A 20,955-nucleotide genomic window follows, 5' to 3' on the forward strand; every position below is an offset into this window, starting at 1 on the left:
ACTGGGCCTATTCCCTAGGTTCCTGAGTTCAGGGCTCTGGGTCTTTACCAGAAGCACCAGACCACAATGGTCAAGGTGTTTGCCACATGTTGCTGCCTTCTCTCTCCTTCAGGTATTTGTTGCCACAGTTAGGCTGACTTGCCTGCCTTGCACACTGTCAGTATATACCCTGCCCTCATTTCAGCTCTGAAAATGGTACTGGTTCAAAGAAATATTTTTATTATTTTCATATTCATTATAGCTATTATTTTTAATGTATCATTGACCCATTGAACTCCAGTTCAGGACTTTTATTCATCTTTTATTTAATTAATTGTTCTTTTGCACAGCTCTTCATTTCTATTCTGTCATCCTTTGTATTATGTAATACATTGTAACATATATAATAAATTGTAAGATATAATATATTATAACACATTGAAATATGATACATTAATATATAATTATATATCATAATGCAGTATAACGTGTATTATTTAATACCATATAATCCAATGTATTATCCCTTATAGATTTGTAGATTTGATGGGCATGCCATTTCATTATGCATATTCCTGACCTGGTCAACATTCAACTAACATATACATACAACAGATGTAATAGTTTGTCAGTCCCATATAGAATCATTCTAATGATGTTGGCATTTACCAAGGGCAGCAGCCTTAGAATTGTGATGTAGAAGAAAAAGCCCCAGTCTAGGATTCAGGAGACTTAAGTTTTATTTTATTTATTTTTAAGACCCTTACCTTCTGTCTTGGCTCCAAGGCAGAAGAGTGGTAAGGACTAGGCAATGGGGGTTAAGTAACTTGCCCAGGGTCATACAGCTGGGAAGTGTCTGAATCCAGATTTGAACCTAGGACCTCCTGTCTCTAGGCTTGACTCTCAATCCATTCACCCAGCTGCCCGGGAGACTTAAGTTTCAGTTCAAAACCTGCTACTAATTGGGTGATCTGGGATAAATAGTTTTCCATCTCTATGCCTCAGCTTCGATAATTGTAAAACAAGGAGGTTGAATGTGGTCTCATATATCCCTTTCAGCGTGACTATATGATACTTTTCTTGGCATTATGTCCAGACTTGTGATAGCTAGGTGTTAGTGGCAGTTAAGAGATTTTAAGACATGGTCCTGACCCTCAAGAAACTTAACCTTTAAGTGGGGAGACACATAGGGGGGGAAAAAAACCCCAACCAGCATCGAGGTATAAATAGAGCAATGGACCTGGAGACATGAAGACCTGAATTCAAATTCTTCAGACACTTAGCCCTGTAATCTGGGCAAGTCACTTAACCTGTTTGCCTCAGTTTTTTTTTTCAGCTATAAAATGGGAGGTAATAACCTCCCAGGGTTGTAGTGAAAATCAAATGGGACAATTTATTTGTAATGCAGAAGCAATCTAAATTCAAGCTATTATTATAGAATATATATGTGTGTTAAACTATAGTATTACAAGGGATCCTTTCAATTTTGAAACTGTGTGACCTTGAAGTACCTTCTCTCTTGCCTCCTTGCTGTTCCTCTCACATACTATACTCCAAGATTCATGTCAGTGGTTTGTTTGCATGTTGTCTCTCTCATTATATAAGAGGATTCTTGGTAAGTAGGGACTCTTTTCTATTTGTATTTCACACAGTAGGTATTTAATACTAGCCGACTGATTCTAGAACTTAATACATTTTACCAGCTTTCCCTTATGCCTAGAAAACTTTCCCAATTTACCTCTGCCTCCTAGTTTCCCTAGCTTTCTTCAGGACTTAACTAAAACCTCACCTTTTGCAAGAAGCCTTTCCTGACCCCTTTAAATGTTTAGTGTTTTCTCTGAGATTGATTACTTTCAACTCATATTGTCTCTATTTTGTTTGTACATAGGTGGTTGAGGCTCCTTTGAAGATAGGAACTGGGTTGTTTTTGTTTTTAATTTTGTTGTTTTGCCTAATTTAGGATCCCCAGAGCTTAGGGTTAGGTATCTGGCACACAGTAGACGCTTAATAAATGCTTGTTGCCTTGCCTTGGTTTCCCCATCTGCAGAATGAAGATAGTTGGGCTAGAATTGAAGTTTCTCATCCAGCTCTAACCACATACTAGGTAGACTTTTTAAAGCGCCTTTTCCTTCTAGCTGTCCTTTAGGGGTATAATGTGGAAGAACGAAGACTGATGAGAAGAGCGGATTTGGCTCGTCGGGACCACATGCACCCAGCTCTTGGAAAGACCGGAGTGGGCTGATTGGGGCCAGGGAAGGTGGATTCAGAGCCGAGTGTGGTGGGAAAAAAGCAGGCTCCGCCGCCCATCACTCGGCGTCCCGGCTAGGCCGGCGGAACAAAAGGCTCTCCCAGGCCGCGGCCCCGCCCCTCCGCCTCCCGGTTTCCTTCTCCTCCTCCTTTAGTTTCCTAGGACTGAGTTAAAGGGTGAGTCTCCAAGGAAGCGCTCCCTCCCTCGCGCTCCTCCTCCCCCGCCCCTGTGTTCCCTCCCTCTCTCCCTCCTCCCTCCCTCCTCCCCCATTCCCTCGTGGGTTTTCGCCGAGCCAAACAATCTCCAGGCGCTCAGCGGCTTCTCCCTCTAAGTGACAACAAAGGCCACGCAGGACCCAGACGCCCGGTGCGCAGTGTCCGAGGCTTCCTCCCCGCGTCCTCCAGCTTCTGGCCAGGCAGCCTGAGAGTGGGCACGCTCGGGTGTTCAGGGTAGCAGCAGTAGCTGCCCGGCGTTATGGATACCGGGCCGCCCCGCCTCGAAAGCTGCTCTACTCCCAGAGCAGCGCTCCCCCGCCCACCCAGAGTGTGGCCGACCAGGGCTTGGCTTCAATGGGGTGGTGCACGCACCGACCCGAACCCTTGGTATCTTCTTGACCGCGCTGTCTTGGGACGGCCCTGAGCTACATTGTTCTATCCCCGTATCCCAGGCACCGGAACCCTCCCTCACCCAGCTCGAGCTCAGAACCCCACCTCGTAGGCTCCAGGGTTCCTTTAAGAAACCCAGACGAGGACTGGAGGAGGGCGAATGGGCGGGGCCCAGAGAGAACTCTGGCTGAAGTGATTGGCTGGAGGTAGGGGCGGAGTTCTAAACGCCTGCGCGGCCCAAGGAAGAAAGGGCTAAGGCTGGAGTAGGGGGGCGGGTGCTGCGGGTGCTGATTGGTTTCCGCGACCGCGAGCGGCGAGCAGTCACGTGACGCGACGGCTGGGGCTCCCGGCGCGGGGGACGCTGGTGGCCAAGATGGCGGCGGAGCTGGTGGAGGCCAAAGTAAGTGAGCAAGAGGTTCGGGGGGGGCGGGGGCGGGACGCGGGGCTGCCTGGAGGCAGGCGCGAAAGGAGGCTGGTCGGGGGGGAGCGGGGGCGGCCGAGCCTAGGCTTAAGACTCATCCTAAGCCTTCTCCGCCCCCCGACTTTGGGCGCCGGGGCGGTGGCCTGCTTAGGCCGTCCTGCCGTCCTGGGGCCCGGGACGGCGCGACCGCTGCAGCCCCCACCCCCGCCGCAGCCGGCTCCCGGCTTCACTGGGCCGGTTTCTTCTCTTCCTGGGGCCTGGGGCCACCCCCTCCCCCCGTCGTCGCCGGCCCCTACCCCCGCCCTGACCCCGACTCGCCCCTCCCCCGCCCTAACAAGAACCCCTCCCCCTCCGGGGGGCTGGCAGCTCCCGCCCCTCCCCCCACTCGCCCCCCCAACTGCTGCCCCCCAGCCCGGTTCAGCCTCCGACCCAACACCTGCTCCTCTTTCCCCTAGTCACCCTGGTACCCGTAACTGCCCTCTTGGGACAGGTGCTCCCTATGTTATGGATTTTGACACCCCCTCCTTCTCCATTTTCTGACCACCCCTTTTCCCAGAAGATTGCCTTACACTTGGGGGCCTTAACAACCCTTACCCCCTACCCCCACTACCCCACCCTTGTCTTGGGACTGGTTGCATCCCATTCCTTGGCCTTCTCTCCCCAGTTCTGGTCCTTCGTTCCTGGAACAGGTTGCATCTCATTTGGGGGTCTTGTACAGGTTCCCTTATATACTGGATTTACTTCTTTTTCTTACTCCTTTTCTCCTTGGACAGGATGCTTTCCATTTTTTGGAACCAGTTGCTCTCCCCTTACTTTTGTCCCTAGGGTATCTTTGCTCCTGGTGTCCCCATAACTGCGCTCAGCTCACTTGGGAGAAAGTTGATGGAGAAGACTGTACCCTGAATGCTAAGGAGGCGTTTGATTTTGAATGTTCATTGTGAAGTTTGGGAACTTATGTTTCTGACACACTTCCCTCCTTCACTGGTCCTTTCTCCTTCCTTCCCATCTTGGCAATATGGAAAGGACTTCTTTCACTTTCTACTAAATTATAAACCCGCAGGAACTTTCTTATTTATGTTTATATCTTTCTCAGTTTTGAATGGTAGTTTATTACCTATCTATCATATTTCTTTTTTTGTGGGGAGTGCCCTAGGGGCTTCCAGTTTTATAGGTTTGTGAAAAATAAAACATACATGCTGTATCTTATAAGAAGTGTCAAATACAAAACTAAAGTGTGCCACATTAAAAGATAATTCAGAAATGCTTAACAAAATGAATAAAAATAACATACAATAGATAGATAATGTTAATTTGTGATTTTCTAAGTAATTTTGTGGTCTGCAGACATACATTTGTATTTAAATTTGACATTAATGACTTAAAGCCTTAAGAGAATTTGCCTGGTTTAGTTGGACCCAGCTCTTCCTATTTCAAAGCTAGCTCTCTTATCTGCTACAATATGTTGCTCTCCTGGCTCTTGGTTTTATATTTATTGTATTGAATATTTTTACAGATCAGGGTCAGACTTCTAAGTTTTTCCTGTACTGAATGCCAAAAAAAAGTCATAATCTTCAAAGAGGGCTTAGGGCTATGTTAAAGTCATTCCCCACTTCCCCCACCCCCACCCCCACCAATAAAGCCTAAGAGAATGCTTTTTAAGTTCTGTTGGCCACTGTGAGACTTGGTTTGCTATTGGACCAATCAAGGCTGAAATTCAGGCCTTGGTGGGAGTACTGTATATCAAGGAGAATAAACTTCAAATGAGGTAGGGATTGAATTTTAAGATTAAGCTACCCACCAGTAGTACATTGCCACTGCAGAGTTTTCTTATGTTTTTGATGTGGATTTAGCCACAGTAAGAAGTGATATATAATAGAGGAGAGGAGGAGTCTTTTGTCATTTTTCTCTCCTCATTTTCTTCTCCCAACTCTCCCTGACCCCATGTTTAGAGGAAGACTGGGTTATAGTAATAGTTATTGAGTAAAGATCATAAAATAGTTAGCAATTTAAATCAAGAAGTATTTATTAAGCATCTTTTACTATGTGCTTGGTACTGTCATGGAATATACTCCCTTCTCAATTACTGCTCAAACAATAGTATACTTTCTCTTGCTCTGTGCTGGGTATTTTGTAGATACTTCTAGATATGCATGTTCTTTCTTCAATAGAATTTAAGTTTCTTAAGGGCAGAGACTGACTTTGTGTATTCCCAGTGTCTAGTTCATTCCCTGTTACATGGTAGGTGATTAATAAATCCTTCTTGATTGATTACCAGGTACTCTTAAGCAGTGGAGATCCAAAATTTATAGTTCCTGCACCTAAAGAACTTCTACTCAGAGAAATAAATATAGAGATAAGTAAATACAAAATAAATTCCAGTTTTTGTTTTTTTGAGAAATCAGGAAATTCCTCCTGTGGGCCTTTAGTATAAGTAGGAATTTTAAGAAGAGGTGAGGAGGGGAATGTTTTAGCATGGAGGATGGGCACTAATGCAAGAGACAGAATGTTGTTTAGGGCACAACAAAAAGGCCAGTTTGGCTGGAATATATCATGCATAAAGGGAAGTAATATGAAATATCTGAAGTTAGATTGAAGCTAGGTTGGTACAGGATTTAATTGTCAAATAGCTGATATTTTATCCTAGAGGCAATGGAGAGCCACTGAAGCTTCTTGAGCAGGGGAGATTTATAGATGTTCATTTTGGGGAGCTCTTTTATCTTGGTCTAGGTTAATAGGCCCTTTCAAGAGTGTCTAGACAATATCAATGAGTTATGTTTGTATCTAATTCTTTAAGGCTTACAGTTCATAGAATTTAATTTAATCTTTTCATTCTCAGTAAGCAAAGCAAAATCTCCATTTGTTACTATATTCTACAGTATTAATCTTCAACATGACATAGCCCTTTCTCTAAGAGCTTGCAAGCAGTGTTGGGAAGACATATAGAATTGAAAACCTTTCTGTTACATTGTCCACCTGCCCAGTATTATCAATGTGATAGTCTCCATATTCAGATGTAAGTTAGCTACATACTAGAGTGGATCTTTTCTTTATAGCTATCTTCACAGATAACCACCAAGTGGCTATTGCTAGTGGTTACTGCTACTGATAAGTTCTACTTGTCTATAAGTGTCCTACTGATTTGAGGGATACAGGATTTCTGGTAATTAGACCCAAGTTGAAGGTTTCCAGCAAAGGCTCATAACCTTTTTTGTGTCATGGGCCCCTTTGACAACCTGGTGAAACCTATGATTAGAATGCTGTTTAGAATTATTCTTAAACCAACATTTTTAAGAGTATAAAACAAAATACATTGAATTTCAAAAGAAACCAACTATATTACAATACAGCCATCAAAATGAAAAAAAAAAGTTAGCAGACCTCAGGTTAAGACCCCGCAGAAGACAAGATCATAAAACCTATTTTAAATTGTTCCTTTTTAGTTTTGGGCATCCAAAAAATTCATACCTGGTGCTTTAAAGATTTACAAAGTTCTTTTCACTGCATAATCCTTTGAAACTGAAGAGCTCAAGACAATATCTTGAACAAATGACACTATAGTATCCCCTGGGCCTTGGATGCCCATCCATGCATAGAGCCATTATAGGGACTTCCAGCTTAACCCTGCATTTCAGAAATGCAGAAACTAAGGTCCATGGACTGACTTAAATGAAGTCACTTAGCTAGTTGTGACAGAGCCTAGGTTATAACTCTAGTATCTGACTCCTGTGTCTTCCTTTTATATACTACGAAGCTGTTTATTAAACTAGATGTAGAACTGTACTAATGCAGGCTTGTGCTTGTCTACTTAAATAGTCTGGAAAAAGAAATATTCTTGTGAAGTTGACTTTATATAAATATCATCACCTGCATTCCCAGCAAGCTAAAATTGAGTCAGAATGGTAAAGTACTAGTTAAGTAATGTTGAGTTCTTGTGCTCATTGAGCTGAATTCTCACTTCTTGACCTGTCTGCCATGTATGTTTTCATTCTCCAGCTTTCTGTTATATTTTATTCACAGTGGCTAACTTTACACATTATAGATATTATATATAGTCTTTTACTATCAGTATATGATTTTTTTTTAAACCCTTACCTTCTGTCTTAGAAGGCAAGAAGAGTGGTAAGGACAAGGCATTGGGGGTTAAGTGACTTGCCCAGGGTGACACTGCTGGGAAGTGTCTGGGGCCAGATTTGAACCCCAAACCTCCCATCTCTGGGCCTGGCTCTCAATCCACTGAGCCCAGCTGTCCCCTGATAACTCTTAATTCCATTTTACCAAAAACTGGAAGACAACATAAATTGTTACAATCTACTGATCAGATTTTGTATGCTTTTTCCCTTTGAGTGCTGATACTAGACGAATGCATTAGGCTGTCACAGAGTTGTGTATGGAAAGCATCTCTTTTTCCATTGTTCATAATTGGAATTCTTTTCGGAAGGCAACTACTGTGGTCTAATTGACAATACTCATTTAGTATCTACTTTGATCCTTGTATAGTGGAGATTACATAAATGTAAGATGTATCTGAAGATAGAAGACAGTTAAGCACAAAGACAACTATTATTCGGAATGCATCAAGAATAAGTGCTGTTAGTTCAGAGGGGAGAGAAAGAGGGATCACTGGGAGGGGAGGGTTCAGGAACAAGGTTTAGTGGAAGATGTGGTTTTGAACTGGAACATGGAAGATGGAAGAGATGGGGGATGTACTCAGGATAGAGAGGAGAAAGGTATGGTTATGGGTTAGTGACTGGAATAGGGGAATAGTAGGATAAAGCTTAGAATAATCTACTTTCTAAGCCACCTCCTGTCAGAGATGGAGGGTGTCTGATGAATTCAGAGGAGTAGGTGTTGCATTGAGAGTGTTTTTAATTTCAACACTTTGAAACCTGGCCTGCCAGATTACAGAAATGCTTTTAGATATCACTGGTTGTTCCTAATTTAGAACTTTTTTTTCATGGTTGCTCTTCTTTAGAACATGGTGATGAGTTTTAGAGTCTCGGATCTTCAGATGCTTCTTGGTTTTGTTGGCCGAAGTAAGAGTGGACTTAAACATGAACTTGTCACCAGGGCACTACAGCTTGTCCAGTTTGACTGCAGCCCTGAAGTCTTCAAGAAAATTAAGGAACTCTATGAGACTCGATATGCCAAGAAGAGCTCTGACCCCGTACAACCCCACCGGCCTTTGGACCCACTCTCCATACATTCTTCCTATGACCGGGGAAGCACTGTCCCCAGGACTTCTATTTCTACTGCTAACATTGACTATCCTGTGCTATATGGAAAATACCTAAATGGACTTGGACGATTACCCTCTAAAGTTGTCAAGCCAGAAGTCCGCCTGGTGAAATTGCCCTTCTTTAATATCTTGGATGAATTGCTGAAGCCAACAGAATTAGGTGAGTCTTTTGAGTGAGGCAGGCTTTGAGTGTGTGTGTGTGTGTATGTGTGTGCGCGCGCGCAGGTGCGTGCATTATGTGTGAAAACAAACATTTTAAGAATTAAAACTTTTAAGATTTTGTGTTGAAATTACTCCCATAGGTGCCATATCCAGATCCTCTGTATATTTGAAGGCATCTTTGTCCTACAGTGAAGTGAAATCAGAGATTATTTTGTGAAATCAGGGTAATGACTTTCTGAAAATGCTTATGTGTAGGCCTCCTTTTCCAATTTTGATCCAGAGGTTGCTGACCTTTGGCCCAACAAACCTATTTTCAGTAATATGTAGGCTGTTTGTCTTCTTTCTTTACACTACATGAGAAGTGCCTCCTGCCTCCAGAGTGGGCACACAGTAGCAGTTGTTCTGTCTTACCAGCCCTTGAGAAAATTAAAAGGTAGGGGTGTGTGTGTGTGGGGGTGTGTGTTCAGAATTTTGCCACATGACTTTTTTAAAGAAATTGTCAAAACTGATCACCTGTTATAGTCTCTTTGAAGTCTCTAACAAATTCCACTTCAATGTAGTTGTTAGGCAGTTTAATGGTATACTCTAAGCTTCCAGATCTTAGTTTCCCAACTGTCAAATGACTACCTTATCTTTAGAGGCCTGCTAATTTGTTAGAAATAAAAGAATAAATTATGAACCCTTTTATCTCACAGTCTTAAAAGTGAAAATGGATGATAGTAAACAGCCAAGACTTGGGATCATTAGTCAATGAGAAAAAACAAAACATAGGTATATTTTTCCTCATCCTCTACACTGATTGTACCATTGTAACAATTTGTAAGATGGGGTTTTCATTTTGAGTGAACACAGAAGTAGTAAGTAATTGAATTAACAATGGAAGGAGAGTAAAATCAGTCTTTGAACATAATTTGATCTCATAAGTTTTGGTTTGGTTTGGTATGACCCAGCTGGCATAGAGCAGATTGGTTCAAAGTGACAGTTTATTTTAATTTTTAGCTGAGAGGATTACTGAACTTTCTTTTTCTCAAGTTTTTATTCTGCTTTCCATAATTTCTCCCATACCTTCCTAAATTTCAAACACATAGTTTTTGTATTGTAGAAACCTTTTTCTTATTAGGACTTCTTCATCTCCCCACCTTATGCAAGGGACAAAATTTTGTTCAGTTCACTATTTTAAGGTGATTTGACTCTGAGAACTTTCAAATTATGGGAAAGAGGGACTTTATCATTCCTATTTCCCTTACTCAGTCTTAGACTTGCATAACTTAAAAGTAATGAATATTTATTTAAAAGATGTGAATTGATAAAATGGTAGGGTAATTTTGGAAATGGGCTTACAATAAAGAAAAACTACTAGCTTGAATGAAAGATATTGGAGGTAAATTTGAATTTGCTGTAGGCAAGGCTATCTATATAGTACCTGGAAAAATATTTGTTCAATTATCTGGCACCAAAACTTTCGAACTTGTGGAGTTATCTTTTCACCATGCATCTTCCCCCCCCCCCCCCCCTACTGTGAAGGGATATCTGAGAAGATATATTCTCTGGGTCTATAATAAGAATTATACTTGTAATTAAAAAACAAACAAACAACTCTTCTTCCTAAAATCCACAAAATCCTTTTTTTAACAGTCAATAAAAAGCATTTTTAAGCACCCAAAATATGCTAGGCATTGTATTGCATGCTGGAGATATATTTACAAAGAATGAAACATTCCTTTTCCTGAAAAACCTTAAATTCTAATGGAGGAAACAAGAAGTACATATATAAGTATATAAAGCATAAATGTAAAATGAATTTGTTGTTCTTTTTTTAGTCTTATCTGACTTTTTTGGACCTCTTTTGGGGTTTCCTTGGCAGAGATATTGGAGTGGTGTGCCATTTTCCTTCTCCAGCTCACTTTTACAGATGAGGAAACTGAGACCAACAGGGTTAAGTGACTTGCCCACAGCTAGTATGTTCCTGAGCCTGGATTTGAATTTGGGGCTTCCTGATTCCAGGCCCAGCACTCTATCTGCTCAATAAATGCTGTAATGCTGTAAAATGAATAAAAACAAATAAATGTAAAAAAGTTATATACAAGGTAGTTTAGGAGGGAGGACACTAGCAAACAGTTGGGGATCAGGAAAGACTTCAGGTAGAAGATAGAACTTGATCTTCAAGGAAGAGAGGAACTTTTAGACATTTGTAAAGAAGTGAGTTCTAGGCATGTGTGATGGATAGTCAGTGCAAAGGCATGAGGGTAGTGTCATGTTATGAGAGCAGAGAAGGCCAGTTTTTCTAAATCACATTTTGGGGGAGGGGGAGTTGTATCTAGTGAGTTTGGAATCCAGATTTGGGCCAGAATTTAAAGAAATTTAAAAACTAAACACAGGGGCTTAATGGATTGAGAGCTAGACCTAGAAATGGGAGGTCCTAGGTTCAAATCAGGCCTCAGACACTTCCTAGCTGTGTGACCTTGGACTTTCCCCCATTGTCTAGCCCTTATTGCTCTTCTGCCTTGGAACCAATAAACAGTATTGATTCTAAGACAGAAGGAAAGGATTTTAAAACCAAAACTAAATAGAAGAGTTTACATTTTATTCTAGAGGCAATAGAAAGAAGCCTATTGGAGTTGGGGGGGGGGGGTGTCACATGGTCAGATCAGCACTTAAGGCAGCAGAATACAGGTTGAACTGTAGTAAAGAATTGAGTCAGAGAAATCAATTAGAAAGTTGTTTAAATAATATAGACTAGAAGTGATGGCAGTCTAAACTAAGCAGTTTAAATGTGGAGGTTGGAGATGATGTGAAGATTGAAGATCTGGTTAAATATGTGGGGTGAGGAAGGGTGTGTAGTCTAAAATAATGCCAAGGTTATAATCCTGAGAAATTGGAAAAAATGGTGGTGTCTGTGACAACAATAGAGAAGTTTGGAAGAGGGAAGCCCTTAGATTAGGGGGGAGAATGAGTTCAGTTTTAGACATAATGAGTTTAAGATGTCTCCATGACATCCAGTTTGAAATGTTCAATAGGCAATTGGTACTGTAGGATGGAAGCTTGGAGAGAAATTGGCCTGGATATATATGGGGGGGGGGGTTAGGAGAGAAAGAGAGAGAGGAGAGAACCTTAGGAAACACAGTTGGAGGACATGGTAGGGATGGAGAGCTAGGAAAGGAAATTGGAAAAGAATAGTTGGAAAAATGGAAGACCAGTCAGGAAAGTTGTGTCCCCCAAACCTAGAGAAGAAAGTGAAACAAGACAGTTTGAGGCTTGGGTAGGGTGTAGCAAAGGCTTTGAAAGGGTGGAGGAGACAGGCATTTTTGAAGGCAGTAGGGAAGGAACTAGTTGACAGGATGAGGTTTAATCAATTTAAGTACATACTGTGTGCCAGGCACTGTGTCAAGTGCTAGAAATACAAAAAGAGGCAGAAGATAGTCCTTGCCTTCTAGGAGTGTAAAATCTAACAGGAGAGACAAAATGCAAATGAATATATATAAAGCAAACTATCTACAGCATAAATAAGAAATAATTAACTGAGGGAAGGCACTAAAATTAAGAAGGATCAAAGAAGTTTCCAGTGAAAGATGGGATTTTGATTGAATCTTAAAGGAAGCCAAGGAATAATTGGATGGGAAGAGGGAGAATGTTTCAGGCATGAGGCAATCAGAAAATGCCGAGAGATAGTGTCTCATTAGTCAGTCAGTAGGTAAATATTACTGGACTAAAAAATACATACTGGGGAGTAAGAAATAAGATGTATAAGAATTTAAATTTCAGTTTTACGCTAAATATGAGAATTCTAAAGTAATGTTGTGGATGCTGACTTAAATATATAGCTTAAATCAAAATGACTTTTAGCAGCTTTATTTACAAAGAATCCTATCTTCCCAAATGTCTAGAAAGGTAGCAGGGTGCTAGGTTATGAGGGGCTTTGAATGCCAAACAGTATTTTGCATTTGATCCTGGAGTCAATAGGGAACCACTGTTTTATTGAATATTGTAATGATGTAGTCAGACCTTCACTTTAAGAAAATCACTTTAGTGGTTAAATGGAATGGGAACAAGAATTGAGGTAGGAAGACCCACCATCAGTCTATTGCAATAATACAAGCATGACCTGATAAAGGACCTGCACAAGTGGTGTTGATATCAGAGAGAACGGGGCATATTTGAGAAATGTTGCAAGGGTGAAATGAACAGGCCTTGGCAACAGATTGGAGGGGGAGGGGGGGATTATAAGGAGTCTAGAATGACTCCTGGGTCATGTAAGGATAATTTTAGGGTTGTGACCTAATCTAAATTAATTTTGGTCACCAGGGAATATCCCAAATAAAATGCCCAAGTCAGCTGGAAATTTATGGTGATTTTAATTAATATAGAGGAAAGGAATTAAGGAGAAGAGAGAAAAGGAAGGTATAGGATTTCTCCCACCTGGCCTGTGCCAGGGGAAGTTCAAAGACCTCCACAACAGATTCTCTGAAGAAGATTAAAGGCTTTCTAAGAGGATAATGTTTGGAAGGTAAAGGAGAAAAGAATCAGCCTAAACTCCAAGAGAGCTCAGTTAAGATGTCTCACCTGAACTAGGCTACTCAGCTTCTTCCAGTATAGTATCAAGGAAAACTCATTGCCAAACCGGACAATAGCTGCTGCCACGCCAAGATGCCGAAATGCTCAGCATGCTGTTAGCCAGAGACCTCTCTGCTACCAAAGAGGTCGGAGAGAGGAAGTGACGTGAAATATATAGACGGTTTTTACATCACTTTCCTGGTCCTACATGTACCAATGGTAGCTTAAGCTTGACTTTAGGGCAGCCCAGGGGTCTGTCAGTTGTTTCTGATTTGTCATTTGCTATAGCACATGTCTGTCATAGGCCACCCTCCTAAATAAATACTTAATCCTTAAGTATGGGAGTAGACATTCCTGATTTTGTTAGACTAAGTAGGGTGGAGTAATCTAAAGTTCACAGTCAAAAGCATGAGGGATTGAGCCGGTGATGAAACCCTCTACAGGAGGGTAGGAGGTTTAGGGGAAAATGAAACCCATTTTGGACATAATTGATCTTAAGATGTCTACTGGAAATCAAGTTTTGTTTTTGTTTTTGTTTTTTAATTTAAATTCTTACCTTCCATCTTGGAATCAATACTATGTATTGGTTCCAAGGCAGAAGAGTGGTAAGGGCTAGGTGATGGGGGTCAAGTGACTTGTCCAGGGTCATACAGCTAGGAAGTGTCTGAGGCCAGATTTGAACCTAGGACCTCCCGTCTCTAGGCCTGCTCAATCGACTAAGCCACCCCAGCTGCCCCCTGGAAATCAAGTTTAAGATACAAGATTAGAATTTGGGGCAGAATAGATAGATTTGAGAATCATCAGCATAGACATGGTAAGTAAATCCATGGGAGCTGCTAAAATCACTTGGCGAAGTAGTAGAGAGAAGAGAATAGGGCCCAGGATAGAACCCTGTGGGACACCCATAGTTAGGGGGCACAATCTGAAAGAGGATCCAATAAAGGAGACAAAGAAGGAGCAGTCAGATGTAGGATGAAAATCAGGAAAGAGTAGTGGCCAGACAGCCCAAGGAGAAGAGAGTATCCAGGAGAGAGTGATCAACTGTGTCAGAGGCTGAGAGAGGTCAAGGAGAGTGAAGATTGAGAAAAGGGCATTGGATTTGGTCTCTAAGAAATCATTAGTAACTTTGGAGAGAGCAATTTTGGTGGAATGATAAGGTTGAAAGCTAAGATTTTTAGAGGTTAAGTGAGAGGAGTAAATGGAAGCACCTGCTAAAGAAGATATAATTGGCAGGATGGAAGGATCTAGTGAGGATTGAAGATTCCATAGGGGGTGATTACTGAAGTTGTATTTTACCAGAGAAGATGGAAGGAGTGATGGGATTGGTTGTAGATGAAAAAAAATCGTCTTTGCCATGAAGAATGGCCACCTCTTGGTTAGAAACTGAAGGAAAGAATTTCATCCCAGAAATCTAAGACCAAAGCAGTCTTAGAGCAGCAGTTAACTGTTCTTCTTGAAGATGAAGTGAAATTAATCTGCCCCATCAGCTGAGGCATCAGAGAATGGGAAGTGGGTCAAGAGTTTTGCCTCATAGAGTTGGGCTTGAGGGTGGGACTGGGGAGATTAAAACCAATTGAAATCTCCAAGGGAGACAACATGGTACAGTAGAAGGCAAGCTCAATTTGGAGTCAGGGTTTGAGTCCTGTTTCTGCCATATTACTCTCTGTGTCATCTTCATCTATAAAATGAAAGGGTTGGACTAAATGAAACTGAATACTGCATTGTTTTAAATTTTCTAGCTCTTTTATTTTTATATTGTTTACTTGTCAAATATATCTTTCTCATTCCATTCTCCAGAGTTATATGAAAAAACACAGAAGGTGGAGAGAGTAGTTCAGCCGAACTTTGATAGCATATGTAGTATTCCATTTCCATGGCCCCTTATCCTCAGCCCTGCCAGAAAGGGGGATGGAGGACAATAGACATTTTCCTCATCTCTTCTATGGGGCTCAGCTTAGTCATTATAATTACATAGAATGGCAAGTGTTATAATTACCAATGGAAAAGAGAAGAAAGGTCCCTTTCCTCTTTCCCTGTTGAGGCCTATCACTGTGGTAGTGGTGATGTTACATGTACTCTCATCTGTGATTGCTGTGATTGATTTTGCTTAATAGTTTTTCTTTGTTACAAGGAAAGGCTCACTAAGTGGTGCTTGGGAGATTGTATATGGAACTGACTGAGATTTTTATAAAGACATCAAAACTTTTAAAGGGTGGTAGGAGATTGAATTAGATCTCTAAGGTCCCTTCCAGCTTTAAATCATAGGGTCATGCAACACTCAGGGTACCTGTTTTTCTAGGACTAAAAAAGCCATTTTTATCAGATCTGAATAGGGAACAGTATTTCTGAGTATCTGCCAACACCATCCTTTGCTATCAGGTGTGGAAGCCACTAAACCCTGCATTTTTGGCATCTTCTTATAGTTCTTTTTGGAATAACAGAGGAGAGGAGAGGCTTTGCCTTCCATTTGTCTCCTCTGCACTCTCCTGCTGCTTGCAATCTGGTGAAACATCCAGTACTTATGAGTGGCCGTGTTCTTCTGAAGGGCAGGCAGCCATAGATGGATCCCTGATGGAGAATGTCCTGGCAGCTAGGAAACATAAATCAAATAGAATGCAGAGCTTGATGCTGGGGGGAAGGGGAGGCAATAGAGATAATAGACTCGAAAAACATCAAAGCTAAAAGGGAATTTGGCTCATCAACATCCTCCTTCAACACATTAGAGAACTAAGGCTTAAAGAAACAGATTGACTTAACCAAGGTGATCTAACCTGTCAGTGACAAGAGCTATAACTAAGAACCTGGGTCACACAATTCAATGTGCTTTTAGCAATACAATACCGTTATTGCTTTTAAATACTTAGTTGCTTATCCGTTGCAGTTTTCACCAGCCACCTTCTTTCTTTTCTTTCTCACCCTCCCAGACTCTTAAATTGCTAACTTAACTGGACTCTCAAGTATGTGATAGGAATCACTATTAAAGATATTTATTTTGAATCATGACCCTCACTACCCCTGAATAAGCATTTAGTCTGCTAGTTGATCCCAGTTGGTTCTTCTAAATTAGCACTCCTGTCTTCAACTCTCATCAAATACCTTGGAGTAACTTGGGCATTTCTCATTCCCACCCAAAATAGGTTCAGCCAGCTGGGTGGGGTTACAGAGTAAAGAGTATTTTCCTCTTGAGCTCAGAATATACTCGGGGAGCATGGAATATTATACAGAATCATCCTTCCCACTTTATAGCTCCCATCTTCTGGAGTCTTCAGTTTCCGGATTCAGAACTTGAATATATCTATCACTCTTCTCCTTAGTACACTCTTGTCCCACATTAGAGTTTACATGTTTGTGTTTCAGCACCTCTTCCTGACTTGCAGTAAAAATGCCAAGAGAATGGAGGATCTTTGAGTTAGGTTCAGCTTCCTCTAAAAAAAAGACTCTTGGTTTTATTTGGGGTGGGAATTCCCTCATCCAATGCACATTGTAATTCATTTATAAGTAAGTAATCTTTGTGTAGCCTAAGCCTAGGAGAGGTTAACTCATGTCACTCATATGGGGATTTGAGCCCATATCTCCCAAGCTCCTAGCCTACTATGTTATATTGGCTTTTAACACAGGAAGACTATTAACAGACATTCAATAAAAGTTTATTGTAAGATGATGATCTGTGAAATTTTAAAAAAAATTAAAATTTAAATTAAAATTTAAAATAAAAAAAAATCTGGAGTGAGATTCCTGCCCTCAGGAATGACCCTAGTTTAAAGATATATACATTAAGATAGGATAGCTTTAAAGCTGAAAGATACCATAACATAGGACTCTTTCTCATTTAACAGATGAAAAAACTGATGTTCAGAAAGGCTCTGTAAACTTAACCAGAGTTTCACATTTGAGGAAGAGCAGAATAAGAATTACAGCCCTGGAATCTTTTAACTCTAAATGAAGTATTTATTCCACTTTACCATGCTGCCTTTCATTTGCCACCCCCAGAGAGTAAAACCAGCAAATGTAGAGGAAATCAGAGATGAGTGTAGTCAGAGACAGCTTCTCAGAGGCAGTGGAACTTTCTGGACTTTGAATTCATAAGATTCAGATAAGTAAAGATTTGGAAGACTTGCAAGAAAGGAAGTTAAAGCCCTGTCCTTCCTTCAAGGCCTAGTTCAAATGTTAATTGTTCTAAGAAGCTTCCTCCTTTGTGTTCTGTCACTACCTTAATATCTTTTCCTTCAAGTTGCTAGTATCCTCTCACTTTTTCTGACATCCAAGAGCCCTTTATTTTTGTCTTTCTGGCATGGTTTAAAATTCTACTTTGCAATATAGTTGTTATATATATCTTATCTCCTACTAATTTCTTGAGGTCAAGAACCATGTATTGTTTTTTGTATACTCCATAGTTCACAGAATAGGTAGTTTAAAATGTTTGTTAGGAATGTGAGTTGGGACATTCTGTCCAAAGTCTTGTAATGGATAAAAAAAAGTCATGGATTTTGTAACTAACATTTTGTTAAAAGATCAGAGCCTGAAAATGAGTTCCAAGAGGGGAAACTAGACATTGATATTTGGAGGCAAGTAAGTTTTTACCTCATTAGAGTAATACGTTTGAGTTTGGGGAAAAGAGGTAAAAAAGAACTAAATGTTTGGGCATCTCAAAACTTGATTTTAGAGTCCAGGAAATTTGTCCAGTGGTGGGAAAGCCATATGTAGTAGAGTGAAAAGACCAAAGCAATATCCAAACAGAAACCTATTTAGGTCATATAAAAATGATTTATAGAGAGATAAGCTGGTGAAGAAATCAGGAAGAAAATTACCATAAAAATAAGAGGTGACTAGGGCCTAACTAAGATCTTGGCAATGGAAAGGTGGGCAGAATTTAAGAGTTAGTATCAAAGTGGGGAAAATTAGGCAACGGTTTAGTGCAGCAGAAAGACATTTTAGGACTGTGATAAAATGTGTTGGTACCTTGAAAACTGAGTTGGTAAGGACTACAGTGGCATCTAGGCTAACCTGTACTTAAGTAGGAATCCCTCTATACCATAGAGTCTATGGTATACTCAACAAATCATTATTCAGCTTCCATGAAAGACTTCCAGAGTCTTTGGAAGCTTTGGAAACAGCTTGTTCACTTTTGGACAGTTCTGGTTGTTAAAAATTATTTGTTACTCCCTGTAAAAGTAGAGATGATTTGCTGTTTTCAGCAAATATTTTCCTTATATGATCTTCTTTATGGCATCAACCCTTTGCCCCTGTTTCTAAGTAGTCTATAGTGTTATTGGGAAGGAAACTGAGTGACTCTCACTTTTTTATATTAAACTTTAAAGTGATGATGAGGTCCAGTTAAAAAAAAAAACATTTTCCCAGAATAGTCAATGTTGTAGAAAAACAGGCAAACTAAATGTATTGTTGGTAGAGCTGTGAATTGGGCCAGTCATTCTGGAAAAATTTGGGATTATGCAAAAAGGGTGATACCCTTTTATCTAGAATTATCTAGAATTTTCACTGCTAGGCATATATTCTGGGGAGGTTAATGAAAAAAAGAAAGTCCACATGTACACCAAAATATTTGTAGTATCACTTTTTGTAGTAGCAAAAAATGTATATATCTATCTATATCTAAACATATACATATATACAGAAAGAGAATGTCCATTAGAGAATAGATTTTTTAAATGTTACCTGAATGTAATAGAATATCAGTGCACTATTTACAACATTGTGAAAAAAATAACCCCAAATAACTGAGAAATGCAACCTAAAACAACATTGAGATTCCACCTCATATCCAGAATCTGATTGGCAAATATGGCAAAAAAAAAAAACAAACAAAAAAACAATAAGAATTGAATGAGTTCTGGAAAAATGGACATATTCATACCCTGTAGCTGAGAAATGACCCAACCATTCTGGAAAGTACATTGGAATCATATCCAAAAAAATCATTAAACCGCATACCTTTTGAACCAATAGTACCACTCCTAATTCTATACTTCTCTCTCCTCCCTAAGAGAAAAAAATATGGAGAGAAAAGACCCATATATACCAAAATCTTTCTAGCAGCCTTTTTTTTGTTATAGTAAAAAAAAACCAAGAAGCTATAGGTGTCCATCAGTTGAGTGAATAGATGAACAAATTGTGATAAATAAATAAATGAACATATTATTAATGTATTGGAGTATCATTAAGGCACAGTAAGAAACAACCAAAGGGAAAAATTTGGAGACACCTAGGAGAACTTGTATCAACTGATACAGGGAAATAAGTAGAACCAGAAAAACAATTTCTACAATGACAGCAACAATATAAATGAAAAACAAACAATAGAATAAAGGAAACAATGCTTTGAAATTATAATGATCAATATTGGCCCCAAAGAAGAGATATGAGAAGACATTGCCTTCTCCCTTGTGGTATGGAACACTGTATGTAATGTCAGAAGTTTTCAGTATGTTGGTTAGATTTGCTGAACACCTGCCTCCCCCCCTCTCCCCCCAAAAAAAGAGGTGCTCTCTGGAAAGGGGTGAGAGGAAGGAGAGAGTGAGAATTGTTAAGTGATGTAAAAACTTAGTCGAATGGAAATTATACCACTTTACTTGTCTGCCCACATAACTCTAGTACCTATTCCTGTCTCTTGAAAAGACCCTCAGACCACCTACTCTACCATTTCTCCTGACCTGGTGTATGCCACTTCCTTTCTTTACCCCCATCCCCCACCTCACCTTGGTCTTCCTGACACCAATACCTTTTTTACTTTTAGCATTGTCTTGAGTCATCAAAACCTGGGAAATAGTTTACTTTAGATCTTCAGGGTTTGACCTCCCATAATTTGGCTTCCAGTTACCTCTCTAGTAGAAATAACAGAAGTTTGTTGTATTCATCTTTTTTTTTTTTTAACCCTTACCTTCCATCTTGGAGCCAATACACAGTATTGACTCCAAGGCACAAGAGTGGTAAGGGCTAGGCAATGGGGGTCAAGTGACTTGCCCAGGGTCACCCAGCTGGGAAGTGTCTGGGGCCAGATTTGAACCTAGGACCTCCCATCTCTCTAGGCCTGACTCTCAATCCACTGAGCCACCCAGCTGCTCCCGTATTCATTTTTTAAAATAACTTTTTTTTTTATCATATCATATCCCTGTTCAAGATCATTTGTTCATGCAACAAATATCATTGAACATCTACTGTGGACAAAGTATCACAGCATATAAAAAGATGATATGATGGTTCTTGGCCTCAGTGAGTTTATAAGGGAGCTACCATATACAGCACTATAGCACAAAATCTGATGTGTAAAAAGTATGAACAGAGAAGTACAGTGCCCTATTGGTTCAAGCCTAAAGTCTTCAGCGTGGTTTTAAGGCATTCTGCAGTCTCTAGCCTACTTTCCAGACATCTCATGTTATTTCGTTATCCAGCTTTTTTCTCCCTCTGTGCCTTTGTTCACCCTATTCTCTTTACTAGAAATGCTTTCAGAATTAGACTAGATTATTTCTTTGGTTCCTTCAGCCCTTGATCCAATCTGAGTCTAAGCCATCTTTTTAAGTCTGATATCCATCATTCAGAATTCCCTGACCATTTCATTCTGAAGTACTATTTCCTTCCTCTGAATGTCTATGGTATTTATTGCTTGTACCATGCTTTTTGCCAATTATATGATAAATCAAAGATACTCCTTTGTGTCTGCTTCCATCTCCAATTAGAATGGATTCCTAGAAATATATTTATTTTAAATTTTATTTAAAAATTTTTTCCATGGTTACAT

The 20,955-nt window shown here is 40.3% G+C and overlaps 1 protein-coding gene across 2 annotated transcripts in view; it reads left to right on the forward strand.

Annotated features, from left to right (window-relative positions):
• PIAS4 (protein inhibitor of activated STAT 4) overlaps positions 1 to 20,955 on the forward strand; it is a 75,746-nt gene that overhangs the window by 14,328 nt on the left and 40,463 nt on the right. Inside the window, exons 1-2 of one of the 2 annotated variants that reach the window (XM_001374118.4) lie at positions 3,076 to 3,232; positions 8,226 to 8,649. In XM_001374118.4, coding sequence (XP_001374155.1) covers positions 3,206 to 3,232; positions 8,226 to 8,649 — 451 coding nt within the window. In that variant the 5' untranslated portion in view covers positions 3,076 to 3,205. Of the gene's footprint in view, positions 1 to 3,075; positions 3,233 to 8,225; positions 8,650 to 20,955 lie in introns of those variants that run through there. The other variant, XM_056822424.1, reaches the window with a different exon arrangement.

This window comes from Monodelphis domestica, chromosome 3 (assembly GCF_027887165.1).
Source record: "Monodelphis domestica isolate mMonDom1 chromosome 3, mMonDom1.pri, whole genome shotgun sequence".
NCBI classification, from domain to species: Eukaryota; Metazoa; Chordata; class Mammalia; order Didelphimorphia; family Didelphidae; genus Monodelphis; species Monodelphis domestica.